This window comes from Cheilinus undulatus, linkage group 21 (assembly GCF_018320785.1).
Source record: "Cheilinus undulatus linkage group 21, ASM1832078v1, whole genome shotgun sequence".
Taxonomy (NCBI): domain Eukaryota; kingdom Metazoa; phylum Chordata; class Actinopteri; order Labriformes; family Labridae; genus Cheilinus; species Cheilinus undulatus.
This window is the reverse complement of record NC_054885.1, coordinates 22323575-22337359: the sequence shown is the minus strand read 5'-3', so window position 1 is coordinate 22337359 and position 13785 is coordinate 22323575. Positions and strand designations below refer to the sequence as shown.

General features: G+C 37.6%; 2 protein-coding genes across 2 annotated transcripts; one reads left to right on the top strand and one right to left on the bottom strand.

Moving 5' to 3' along the window:
- On the bottom strand, positions 1 to 5009 carry polr3k (polymerase (RNA) III (DNA directed) polypeptide K). Its single transcript, XM_041817433.1, has 3 exons — positions 4757 to 5009; positions 4290 to 4377; positions 1 to 361 (listed from the first exon to the last, which is right to left on the bottom strand). The coding sequence occupies exons 1-3, from the start codon at positions 4865 to 4867 to the stop codon at positions 234 to 236; spliced, it is 327 nt and encodes a 108-aa protein (XP_041673367.1). The 5' UTR covers positions 4868 to 5009; the 3' UTR covers positions 1 to 233.
- Positions 5010 to 5259: 250 nt separating this feature from the next.
- On the top strand, positions 5260 to 8818 carry snrnp25 (small nuclear ribonucleoprotein 25). Its single transcript, XM_041778193.1, has 5 exons — positions 5260 to 5661; positions 7922 to 8012; positions 8210 to 8315; positions 8408 to 8482; positions 8560 to 8818. The coding sequence occupies exons 1-5, from the start codon at positions 5452 to 5454 to the stop codon at positions 8615 to 8617; spliced, it is 540 nt and encodes a 179-aa protein (XP_041634127.1). The 5' UTR covers positions 5260 to 5451; the 3' UTR covers positions 8618 to 8818.
- Positions 8819 to 13785: the final 4967 nt, after the last annotated feature.

Genomic DNA, 13785 nt, shown 5'->3' with positions numbered 1-13785 from the left:
TTTCATCAAAACTCATTTATTGTTGATTTTGAAATGATTTATGCCTTCAAACTGAATGCTTTGTTTGGGAAAGAAAATCAAAAGTATCCTCAGCTGTGGCGTCAAACAGAAAGACTTAAGAATTTTCATAACTCAAAGAGGATGTTTGGAATAAATAAAAGTCAAAGCAGCAGTGAAAGTATGTGGCTTGTTCTATGCATTTAATACATTATAATATTCAAAGTCCTGAGGTCTCAGTCTCTCCATCTATGTCCACACTGAGCATTGCAGCACTTGTAGAAAGTCGTCATTGGTTCGTCAGCTGATCTGGTCTGAATCTGCATGAAATAAGCCCGAGGGTGCTCACACTTTGGGCAGGTTTCTGTAAAGAGATGAACCACATCAGTGTTTGGTTTTTTATTTTTTAAACAGCAGATGTAAAATTTCAGAATTCATATTTCACAAGAGAACATCCATCATTTGTTCTTTAAGAGATATGCTTACACATTAAGACAAAATACACAGGCATTCAGGGATCTTTATGAGAAAAGTTTGGGCTGAGATTTATCTGAATATTCAAAAGTGCAATATCAATACAGTAAAGGCTCCAGCATGAATGTTTTCTTCCCAATTTGTTGCAGTATAAACAGATGTAATCTAACCCAGCCTGATAGCAGAGGTTCCTCTGAAATCTCTAATAAATTACAAGACATCCAGTGAATATCTCATCTTATCAATTTCAGCATAAATATTCACAAAGTTACTCATTTTATCACCGGAGTGTTTTTACACCACGTTCCACATTATTACGCAAATTGGATTTTAGTGTAATAAACATTCAATTTTTTTTGTTTTTCAGTTAAACTCATGGATGATATTGTGTCTTGGGGCTCTCTTAATCACTTAAAGCAATCTCAGACATCTGTGATAATTAGTTTGCCAGGTGAGCCCAATCAAAGGAAAACTACTTAAGAAGGATGTTCCACATTATTAAGCAGGCCACAGGTTTAAAGCAATATAGGAAAGAAAAAGGATCTCTCTGCTGCTGAAAAGTATCAAATAGTGTAATGCCTTGGACATGGTATAAAACCATTAGATATTTCATGAAAAATTAAGTGTGATCATTGTACTGTGAAGAAATTTGTGGCTGATTCAGAGCACAGACAAGTTCGTGTGGATAAAGGCATAATAAGGAAGGCTTCTGCCAGACAAATTCATTGGATTAAAAGAGCAGCTGCTAAAATGCCATTACAAAGCAGCAAATAGGTATTTGAAGCTGCTGGTGCTACTGGAGTCCCACTAACCTCAAGATGTAGGATCCTCCAGAGGCTTGCAGTTGTACATAAACCTATTATTCGGCCACTCCTAACCAATGCTCACAAGCAGAAACGGTTGAAGTGGGCCCAGAAATACATTAAGACTCATTTTCAAACAATCTTGTTTACTGATGAGTGCTGGGCAACCCAGGATGGTCCAGATGGAGGAGTAGTGGATGGTTGGTGGATGGCCATCATGTCCCAACAAGGCTGTGATGTCAGCAAGGAGGTGGCGGAGTCATGTTTTGGGCCAGAATCATGGGAAGAGAGTTCGTAGGCCCTTTTAGGGTCCCTGAAGGTGTGAAAATAACCTCAGCAAAGCATACAGAGTTTCTGACTGACCACTTTCTTTTATGGTACAGAAGAAGAACCGTGCCTTCTGTAGGAAAATTATCTTCATACATGACAATGCTCCATCTCATGCTGCAAAGAACACCTCTGTGTCATTGGCTGCAATGGGCATAAAAGGAGAGAAACTCATGGTGTGGTCCCATCCTCCCCTGACCTCAACCCTTTTGAGAACCTTTGGAGCATCCTCAAGCTAAAGATCTATGAGGGTGGGAAGCAATTCACATCGAAACAGCAGCTCTGGGAGGCATCTTGCAAAAAATTCAAACAGAAACTCTTCAAAAACGCAAGTTCAATGGATGCAAGAATTGTGAAGGTGATATCAAAGAAGAGGTCCTATATTAACATGTAACTTGGCCTGTAATGATGTTTTTGATTCAAATAGCTTTTGATTTCCATTAATATGACCCCCTAATGCTGCAAATTCAATATATTACCATTTTCAGTTCTTTTCAACCTATAAAATATTTTAAAACTCTGTCGTGCATAATCATGTGGAACAAGGCATTTTGAGTTTATTTTCGAGAAAAAATTGTTATCATTGGGAGGTTTGTTTAACTGAAAATGAATTATGCTCTAACAGTTGATGACTTGAAAATTATACTCACTGTCAATTGCATTGATTATTTAAGAAAATCAGAGAAAAATGTCATTTGCATAATAATTTGGAATGCGGTGTAGTGGTAGGGCAATTTAAATACCTCTGACATTTTGCATTAAAGTGACTAAGGTATTAAGCATTAAGACAAAGTAAACTTTGAGAATTACTGCAGGAAATGTATGGTTTGTTTTAACTGACACACATCCTCTTTAGATCTATAAAGGCAACAGATCAACGGTTTCTCTTAAAACCCTGGGTGGTGATGATACACACGGTGAGCCTTTCTTAAACCACTCTGACCTCTCATTACACACTTCCACTCTGGTTAAGTGCTTCCATGGAAGACTCCAACAAACAGCGAGTCAACACTGAGGTGGACTGGTGTCATAGGAGAGGCTCCTTATGATACAGTTATGCGTTATCATCCGCACAGACTTAAACCCACCAAAGTACAAAAAATAGCATAGTATCGTACAGACAGGAAATAAAGTCCACATTTCCGTATGGATGCATTCTCATTGTGGATGGAGTTCACTCTGTGCAGGAGTGTCAGTGTGGGGGTTGTGAGGGAGTGGTGACATGTATCTACAATTCAAATGAGATCTAATGGTGGGTGATGTGTGTTTAAAAAACAGCAACGTTTTCTAAGACAGCTATTGGTATTTTTTTTAAGGAACCACTACTTGTGTCTACTCATTACATTTACTCAAAGTACTGTAATTGAGCAGCTTTTTTGTGTACTTGTACTTCTTTGAGTACTTTTTAAAATCATTAATTTTACTTTTACTTTAAATGTATTGGCAGAGGTATTGTACTTCACTACACTTTAAAAAGCATCAAGCACTAAGTAAAAAATAAATAAAGAAAGATCCAAGTCAAAACAAGGAGGTGTGACATGAAACCGACCAGTAGTGTAGCTTCAGCAAGAGACAATGAAAGAGAATGATTCTACATCACATCCAAAATCGGCTGTTGCATTTCGGTGTGTGATTACACACAATTTTTTATTCTTTTTTATTTTTAAAGATGTATTTTGGGGATTTTTATGCCTTTATCTAGAGATGAGGAAATTGGATAGAGTCTGTAACAGGGATGAGAGAGACGGGGAGAGACATGCGGGAAAGAAGCCACAGGATGGACTAAGGCCCAGGTCACCTACATACAAGGGTTTGACCTAGCTGCTAGGCTATCTGCACCCCAAGATTTTACACTCTCTTGTGTAACTGCACATATAAAAGATCATATTTCACTGCACAAGCTCCTTGGGTATCATAAGTAGCTACCCAGTGCTTTGAGTAAACTTTAAATGAATAACTTTCTACTTTAACTTCAGTAGATTTATAGACCAGTACCTTTACTGTAAATTTTAACTTTAGTTTTACTTGAGTACAAGAGTCTTACCAATCCTGTCCTTTCTGTCACCAACACAATTGAAAAAAAGTTGCCTTTAAAAAATTACATTTAATCAACCCACATAACCAGGTAGAAATTACATATACATGGAAACACACATATATACATATATTTTATATATTTATTTATTAAGTGTCTTAATGGTCATACATCAATTTTTTTCAATGCATTGACCAATTTGAAGGTATAGTTTAAAGGAAAGGATGTAATTTGTTATGAGAAATGAATGGACTGTCAAAAACTATTAATTCTTAAACTAGTTAATTTTGTATATGACATTATATATTCACAATTGTCAATGAACCCCAAAAATACCAAAAGCAAATCAGTTTCAAGTAGAAACAGTGCACTGTGTCCAGTCACTACACATACTAAATGATTAAAAAGCAGAAATATTAAACATTTGTGAAACCTTGAATATATATATGTTTACATTTGTTGTCATATCCATATGTGTACAAGTAGTTGTGGAAAGAAGGCCGTCCTCTTTCATGTTTTATTTTACTTTGTTTCATATGTGTTGTTTGGTACTTTAAATTGTTATGCCACTTAATGTCAACAAAGATGCAGAAAGAGCCAGTGCAGAGGGAGCAGTTTGAGACAGGCCCTGTGATTTGATGTCACCCTCTCACCTGCAGTTGAATCCACATTTTCCCAAGCTGCAGCGCCACCAAGAACATCATCCACCTCTTTCAGCTTAGGATACTTCCTATTATTTACCTGTAGAGAGAGATGGTATGAAACCAAACCACATGCCAAACTGGCAGCAACATTTAACACCTTAAGAGGAGACAGTGACAGCTATTACAAGTGACGTCTGGCAAGAAGGCAAGGCGAGATCTGCACTTATACTTCTACTTCAGTACGTTTAGCCAGAGCAACTGTGCTTTTACTTGAGTACACCACTCTTATACTTTTTCCACCTCTGTTGACTTCACAGTAGCATAAGGCCAGGGAATGAGTCTACATCACACCCCAAAACAGCTCTTATACACAGTAAAAACTAGAGAGTTGATTCTCTGTTGAACTTTTCAGAGTTATTTGTCAATCCCAATGTGTAAGTTTAACTCCATTCTGAGTGAGATACAGCGTAGCTTACCTTTCTCGTGATGTTGTGGACATACGGGCAGGTGTTGCAGGCGAATCTCATGCACTTCTGTCCTTCCTCGACTATTAAAACATTCCCACAGGTTGGACAGAAAAGAAGCATGTCAGAATGTAAATCAGTGTAGACAGCTTCAAGAAGATACAACCAGTTTCTACAGGTTTATTTCTTTATTATCCAGAGAGCCACAGAAGACTCGAAATTCCCCTGTTGTAAACAATTCAGCTACATGTGGAGCAGAGGAAGTGAGCTGATGAAAGCGTGTGCAGCTCTTTTTAATGCTCGGTGGGAAACAAAGTATTGAGATAGAAATGTGTTTTATTCTTTACCATACATAAAAACAACTGGAAAAAATAAGCATAACACTAATATTAAATCGTTATTGCATTTTGGTGCCCAGTAAAAGACCAAAACTACGTATAAATTAGCGTTCGCCAAGAGGAGCCATTTGTGACGCACTTTGGTTTCCTTTCGGTATATTTTGTGAACTGCACACAGCCGTTGTTTACTTCATGTTTTCTTGGGGACTTCTTGCAACATTTTCATTACAAGTGTAGTGTAGTTACAAGTGGCTGTAGTTATTTTGTCTCGGTCCCGTTTTGTTGTACTCTTTACGGTTAGTTAGATACTAACTATCGCTGTTTTAACAGAGAAATTGTAAAGTAATCAGTGCGTTCAGTGTCGGTCTGATGATGGAGGATCAGACTGAGGACACTGTGAGAGGAGAAGTTGCTGTAAAAGATGAAGAGGTTGATAAAGAGGGCATGACGGAGGAAGCATCTCTAGACCCAGAGGAGGAGGACGAGGAGGCCCTTCCTCACTCGGAGATCCTGGATATTTTCGAGGAGGGACTCGCCAGACTTGTGCAGGATCCTCTACTTTGTGATCTGCCAATCCAGGTCAGTTTGATTCAGTCTATGCAGAACATTTTATATGCAGTTTAATGCTTAAACGAAATACCATGCTCAAGTAAAAATCTGGTTGTAATATAACACTCAGGACACATTAAATTTTCTTCATTTTACCTGCCAAATTTAGCAATAATATGGCATCTTATTGATATTTGTGCTGCTATTGTACTCCAATCATGCTTAATTTTACTAATAAATAAAAATAGCATGTATTGATTTTTAAAAATAAAATAGATTGTGGGTCACATGAAATCTGCTAACTGGCTGGGCTGTATGACACCTGATGCAAAGCAATGTTACACAACCAAGCTCATTTCCCTCATGCATAGTGTGCCTGTGGTAGAGCAGTGTGGGGAAAGATCACACCCACTGATCAATCAAATAACACAGACACAAGAAAACTATACACTAATTATTATAATAGTGCAATGCTTTTAACCAAGCATGCTACTACTGGCTTTGATAAAAATGCGTATTGCTGGTTCAGGAGCTAGGCAGACAGCAGCATGGAGCACTGGGAAATATAGTCAGGACTTATTACTCTTGCAAATGATGTTCCTCAAGATCATGTCCTTGGTCCAGTGCTTTTTACTCTTTATATAAATTATATTGTCTCAGTGGTTTCCAATTGTAAAATTCATCTTTATGCAGATGACACAATTTTGTATTGCACTGCTGATAATGTACAGTCTGCAGATGCTTTCAGCGACAAGGCCAGGCTAAGCAGCACCAGCTGATGACTTCTACAGTGCGGAAGTCATCAGCACCAGCTGATGACTTCTGCACTGTAGAAGAGGAGCTGTTCATTGGATTTAACAATGTTATGGCAGTTCAAGTCCAAGACATTGTCTGCATTTTGAAATGGAGTGGGAAATAACCCAATGTTAGACACAAGAGCCTTTGCCACACTTTCCTTTTATAACATTCCACCTGCTAGAGATGTTTTTTTCTGCTGTTGCCTCAGTTAAGAGAAATAGCAAATCCAACATGCATTAAACAAATGCACATGACTGTATTTTAAAAGTGCATATATTAAGTCAACAGAAATGTTAGTTTTAAAGCCATGATGTTCATGAATGTAAAGATACCAGAAAAAAGAATCAGAAGGAACAGAGAAACTTTCATGGGAAAAAATTAAATAATTACAAAAATTGGCCAAAAAAGTGGCGAGAAGAGGTTACAATAAGCAAAATGGGATAAAACAGGCAAAGATTGGTAACAAAAATGCAAAAGATGCGAATATGGGTGGAAAATAGTGAAAAGCAGTTAAAAAGTGGCAGAAAGAGGTCAAAAGTGGGAAAAATGTGTGTGTGTGTGTGTGTGTGTGTTTGTGTGTGTGTGGGGGGGCCACATAAATGGTCAGATAAAATCATAAAAAAGGTTAAAAGTGCCAAAATGGGTTACAAAATCTACTAAAGGGCCAAAATTGGTGGAAAGTGGTGAAAATGGTTAAAAAGTTGGGTTAAAGAGGCAAATATGGGCAGAAAGGTAGTAAAATTGGTAAAAGTGGGAAAAAGGTTGCAAAATTGCCTGATAAAACAGTAAAAAGGGGTTATAAAGTGGTGAAAATTAGCTAGAAAAGTGGCTTAAATGAGCAGAAACACGGTGAAATGGGGTTAAAAAGTGGCATGAATTAATAATTTTAACATTAGAACCTAATCATGGTTACACACACTCACCTCCAAAATGAAAAAAACTGTAAGGATGCTAATGCTACTGGACCAATGCACTTGTATTGATTTCATTACTAAATCAGGACTTGAAGGGTCCATTCTCTGGGTTTTTCAGGGGCCCAGTCAAGGCCTGGGCATATCTACCAACACGGTAAACCATGCTTCCTCACTAATGGGGCTTTTCCACTACGGCTTTTGGCTGCGCCGGGCCAAACCAAGCCGTGATATGCATTTCCATCACTAGTTTGGCCGCACCAAGCCACGCTCAAATGGCCCTGCTCGTGAGCAGGTTGCTGGCCTCTCCTTGCTCCTAGTTGCTTCTCTCAAGACTCTTTAACAAGACTCTCTGCTCGAAATAGGAAACTCAGAGTCTTTGTTAATATGGGCTTTTGCATTTTCAGATGTCTGTGACTTATCTATCAGTGTAAAAGAAAGAAAACCAAGTCTATAAAATATATTTTTAAAAGTCTGAGATTTTAAGAAATCATTATTTCAGAATTATTTAGTGTCTAATGCTGGTTCTTAAAGCTTAAATGAGAACTTTAACTTTTTTTAACTTTAATTTTTTTCTTTAGGTAACCCTGGAGGAGATCAATTCTCAGATTGCGTTGGAGTATGGACAGGCGATGACTGTGAGGGTTTTGAAGGCAGATGGGGAAGTAATGCGTAAGTAGTGAGACTGTCGTTTCCTTATGAGGAGTGAAAAATGAAGACTGCTGAGTGTGATGTTTGGCCACTTATTTTTATGTTTTATTTCTGATTGTTATATCACTACACAGTGTACTGTTTTTCTTACCAATAGTTTGTTTTGCAGTTCTGACATATTTTATGGCTTACTATCCACAACAACCTTTCTCCTACAGCCATCGTGGTGGTGCAGAATGCCACTGTCCTGGAGCTGAAGAAAGCCATTTGTAGATTCATGGAGCTGAAACAACAACGTGAAGGCGGAGTGAAACACATCAGCTGGTATGAACTCAAAAACAGCCTAAAATAAAAGGATTTAAAACTTAAAACGTAAAGTTTGATACAATCTTATTGCTTGTGTCTTTATTTCCTAGGAGGTATGTTTGGAGAACGTATCATTTAGTATTTCAAGGAGAAAAGCTTGAAGATGACAAGATGAGGCTTAAAGAGTAAGTGTATGAAAGAAAAACTCCTCCAGGTTGTTTTGCTGTTCTATTCACTCACTGTCTTTATTTCTGTTTAAAAGCTACGGCATCAGGAATAGAGATGAAGTGACATTCATGAAGAGACTCAGGAAAAAGTGAGACGTCGCAGCCACCATTTGGACAGCAGGAAAAAAAAATCACCAGGTCCCCCAGACATGAAAGGACTTTCAAAGAGTATTAATGACTGTATAATTCATTAGATTTAAGAGTTTGAGTGCATATTTGATTGATGTTTTTTTTTAGAAATATAGAAGATATTAATCCATTATGTGACTGCAACTGTTCAGTTGTTTTGTTTAATTGTCTGTGAATAATAAAACTTTTTACATTTCTTAATATTTTTTGTATCTGCTTGTGAATCTCATAAAGGGTATTATGGAGCTGTTTCCACAGAGCTCTGCTGTAAAAGAAACCTGATCATTTGCATATTTCCTGGTATAAGTGAATATTATTGGCCCATGTTGATGTAGTTTGAATGTTAGCTGTTCAGGATACACTCAGAGCAGCTGAGGAAATAAGGTAACACACACCCTTTCTTTTTGCTATGATGATTTTCTTTGAATTAAATGATTATAGAAGTATGGAACTGGGATGTTCAAGTACTGTGTAACTTCTGCGTGGCATTTACAGTTACTGGAGATTTGTGTTGCTCCTGAAAGCAATCCTAGCTTTCCATGGGACTTCTTTTAATGCTTTTGCCACTCAAACAGAAATTGTAGTAATTTTAGGGGGAAGTAATGTTATGATTCAATATTCTGTCCTCAGACAGCCACTTATTTTTATCCTAATGTATTCTATTCAGGGATTTTAAGAATATAAATCATGTAGTTGAAAACAAAACTAAATCTACTCTACTATGGATCACTTGAGGCTTTCTCTTGTCAGAATTCTCTTCTTTTTGAACACTCTCATAAGGCTATTATTGCTCTGCAAGCATAATAACTGTTGTGCTTTTATTGTTTCATTTGTATGGTCAGCCATCTTTTTACAGAATTTTAAATTTTAAATGAATTTAAGAATTTAAAAAAGAATTAAGGGGTTAATCTATCCTGGTTTCACTCCAAAACTGAAACAGGATGTACAGGATGTGCTTGGAGAAGCTAAGCTAGTGCCACGGATGGGCAAGGCTGCCCAAAAGGGGGATAAAGAGGGCCCAGCCAAACTGGGGGCCCATGCAGGTCTGCAAAAAAAATGGTCTATTGTAAAGTTAACAAAAATGTATTTTATTTGTTTATGCTAAAGTATACAACCTTTTTCAAAATGTAAACCCCTTTTTCTTGAAACAGAATGAGAATTTTCATGTTAAGAATGTGGATGGGCACACTGGACTAAACTATTAGTTAATGTCAGACTTCGGGGCTAAACCATGTTGTGCACAAATGCCAGGATGCCAGAAAACTTCAAGTGAGAAGAACTAAATAGTTGTGAAAAAAAGAACAAAAAATATAAGGGTAAAAGGGTAAAATGTGGTAAAAAGAAAAGTCCAAATTTGGCAACATGTGGCAGGCAGGGTGTCAAACTTAATCATAGCAGGGGCCAAACTTTGACTTTAGGTCTAATCTGAGAGCCTAATAGAGTCAACATTTAGTTATAAATAATCAATCTCATTTCCCCCAGTAATGAATTAAGGAAGAAAAAATAACTTTCACTTATGATAAATGATTTTGGGATTGAAAATATTCAAAATAGCAAGTTTAAAGGCTTAATATCTGAGATAAAAAGTCAAAATCATGACTTCAAAAGGTCAAACACCAAAAACAAAAAAAAAGGTAAAAAAAAAAGTTTTTAAAAGGCAAGTATATGGGATAGAAAGTCATAATCATGAGTTTTAAAGGTCAAAATATAAAATAAAATTTGAAATCAGTCTTATAGGTCAAAACATGAGATAAAAGTTGAAATAATTAGTTTTATAGGTCAAAATATATGATAAAAGTTGAAATCATGGGTTTTAGAGTTCGAAATATAAACTTAAAGTTAAAATCTTGGGTTTTAAAGTTCAAAATATGAAATAAAAGCTTAATTCGTGGGTTTTGAAGGTCAAAATCTGATGCAAAAGTTGGAAACAGGATTCTAAAAGGTCAAAATACAAAATAAAAAGTCAAAGTAATACGTTTATATCTTGATTCAAAATTTCCCTATTCTTGACTATTTTTTCCAATTATTTTTACTCATTGGTACTGTTAGTATAATAACTTTTCCAAACATGTTTGTTTTAAAGATGAAAATCAGAATTGGCAGAATAAAAACTCTGATTATTTTACATTTTTTAAGTCAAGTGTCGATCCTCGTGCTGTAGACATTTTCCACACACTTACTTGTTTGCAGACACTCTTTGCCCTAAAATCAGGCATTAACCTGCAGTAAAGACAATGGCTGAAGATGAGTCCCCTTTCCTTTACAGCGTCCACCATGAGCTCCTCTGACCGTGAGCTGCATAAAATCTCTGAAGAGCTGAAACATGTTTCACTCAAGAGACATCAGCTTCAGGAGAAGAAAAAATTACACAGCCTATTTCAGGAGATGAGAGGTCGAGCTGAATTTGGACAAAAAGGTATAACTTCTGGACTCTGCATGAAATTCTTTACCAGGATCTAGACAGAGATCTGCAACATAAACCTTTGAGTTTACAGATGAGCGATCCCACATTAGAAGTGTCTCTGCTCTTTTACATGCATGTTCTTCTTTTCCTACCAGAGGAGGAAGCATCGAATCAGACAGAGATTTACACCATTGATAAAAAACTGAGCGAGCTGACAGAAAAGAAGGCCGAACTCCAAAAAAGTCTGGAAAACATCATCAATGCTAAAGAGGAGAAGAATGGCAAGAAAGGTGCTTTCTGATTTAGTGCAACAAATTCTCACTCCATCATTCTCTGGTTTTATAACTCTGCCTTCTTCTTCCAGATGTTACTCCTTTCTCCAGCCCAAAGACTGACTCTACTCCACCTTTCACCTCTGATGTCATCTATGTTGAGGCTCCTCCTAACATCCCAGGTGAGACAGTGATGCACATATTCTTATTTTGTGACTTTTGTCTGCACATAGGAAGATCTGCACTCCAAAAAGAGAAAAATTAGATCATAACATTTTACTACACAACCATCTCACTTTTAACAGCCCCTAAAGTGTATCTGGATTTGGAAAACCTGCCCCCGTGTCCATGCAGGACCCAGTGTCCAGAGTGTCGGGAGTTTGTTGTGACAGAGACTTCCACCTCCCCAAGCAGTGTGACCTGGCTGGTGTGTTTTATGGCAATGATGATGGGGTATGATCTCCATTCTGGGGAAATATTTGCATGAAAGCATAATCAGATCTTTATGGGCTTGTTGTGCGGTTGTTGTTGTGTCCCGTTTGTTGATATTTTATCTCTGTTCCCTCTTTGCAGCTGTGTGGCTGGTTGTTGCTTCATTCCCTTCTGTATCAACAAGCTCAAATCCACCACACACAAGTGTCCACTGTGTCGAACAACAATTCAAACGGTAAAGAAGCTGTGAGAGGAAAGCAGCAGCCGAGAGGTTGAAGCTTGGATTAGAAAGCACTGACTTAACAGCAGAGTTGTTTTTATCAGCATAGTTGGAGAGTTAATACAGCATATCCAAAAGTATTCAGACCCCCTTCTCCTTTATTCAGCTTTGTTATATTGCAGCCTCATGCTACAGATGTTTAAGTTCATTTTTCTCTCAATAATCTATACATAGTACCTCATCATGACAAAGTGAAATCAGATTTTCTTTTTCAAATGTATCAAAAAAAAAAAAAAAAAACCTGAAATATCACACTGACTTAAGTATTCAGACCCTTTGCAACAACACTTGAAATTTAGCTCAGGTGCCTCCCTTTTCTCTAAATCTTTGCTGAGATGTTTTCACACTTTGATTGGAGTCTACCCGTGGAAACTAAATTGATTAGACACGATTTGGAAAGGCACACATCTCTATAGGTGGTCCAAGAGCTGATCCTCCAGCTAACCTGAGCAATCAGGGCACAAGGGCTTTAGTAAGAGAGGTGACCAAGAACCTGATGGTCACTCTGACTGAGCTCCAGAGATCCTGTGAGGAGATGTGACAAAGTCCCAGAGGGACAACCAGAGCATGAGAAACAAGATTATCTGGTCTGATGAAGCCAAGATTGAACTGTCTGGTCTTAATTATAAATGTTATGTCTGGAGGAAACCATGCACCACTCATCACCTGTTCAATACCATCCCAACAGTGAAGTATGGTGGTGGCAGCATCATAATGTGGGCGTGTCACTCAGGAAAAGCTAAGTGGAGTACAGACATATCTTTAATGACAACCTGTTCTGTAGTGCTCAGGACCTCAGACTGGGCCAAAGGTTCAACTGCCAGTGCCAACATGGCAATTAGACTATAAGCACACAGCCAGGATGGCACAGGAGTGGCTTAGGGACAACTCTGTGATGTTTTTGCCCAGCCAGAGCCCTGACATGAAGCCTATCATACATCTCTGAAGAGACCTGAAAATGGCTGTCCACCAACGGTCCTCATCCAACCTGACTGAGCTTGAGAGGATTTGCAAAATAGAATGGCAGATAATCCCCCATACAGGTGTGCAAAGCTTTTTGCCCCATATTCAAAAGACTCGAGGCTGTAATTGCTGCCAAAGGTGCTTCAGCTAAGTACTGAGTAAAGGATCTGAATACTAATGTCACTGTAATATTTCAGTTTTTCTTTAAAACAAAGTAGAATTATGGGATACTGAGTGAGGAGTAATGAGGAAGTTAAATGATTGTAGCATAAAGCTGCAACATGAGTCTGACTGAATACTTTCTGAATGAGCTGTATATTAGCAGTAACAACAAGCATGATACAGAATGCAATAAATAATAATACTTGAGGGATCAAGATTGTGACCTGACCTCAACCCTATTGAGAAGCTTTGGAGCATCCTCAAGCTAAAGATCTATGAGGGTGGGAGGCAGTTCACATCAAAACAGCAGCTCTGGGAGGCTATTCTGACATCCTGCAAAGAAATTCAAGCAGAAACTCTCCAAAAATTTGCAAGTTCAATGGATGCAAGAATTGTGGAGGTGATATCAAAGAAGGGGTCCTTTATTAACATGCAACATGGCCTGTTCAGATGTTTTTTTGATTTAAATAGCTTTTGATTTCATGAAATATGACCTCCTAATGCTGCAAATTCAACAAATGACCATTTTCAGTTCTTTACGTCCTATAAAATATTTTAAAACTTTGCTGTGCATAATAATGTGGAACAGTGCATTTTGAGGTTTTTATTTTTATTTTTT

Coding starts and splice junctions, on each gene's coding strand:
- polr3k (XM_041817433.1), bottom strand. CDS start 4,867: ATGCTTCTTTTCTGTCCAACCTGTGGGAATGTTTTAATAGTCGAGGAA. Junction 4,378..4,756: donor TCCACAACATCACGAGAAAG/GTAAGCTACGCT, acceptor CTCTCTCTACAG/GTAAATAATAGGAAGTATCC. Junction 362..4,289: donor AAATGTGGATTCAACTGCAG/GTGAGAGGGTGA, acceptor ATCTCTTTACAG/AAACCTGCCCAAAGTGTGAG.
- snrnp25 (XM_041778193.1), top strand. CDS start 5,452: ATGATGGAGGATCAGACTGAGGACACTGTGAGAGGAGAAGTTGCTGTA. Junction 8,316..8,407: donor GGAGTGAAACACATCAGCTG/GTATGAACTCAA, acceptor TTTATTTCCTAG/GAGGTATGTTTGGAGAACGT. Junction 8,483..8,559: donor GACAAGATGAGGCTTAAAGA/GTAAGTGTATGA, acceptor TCTGTTTAAAAG/CTACGGCATCAGGAATAGAG.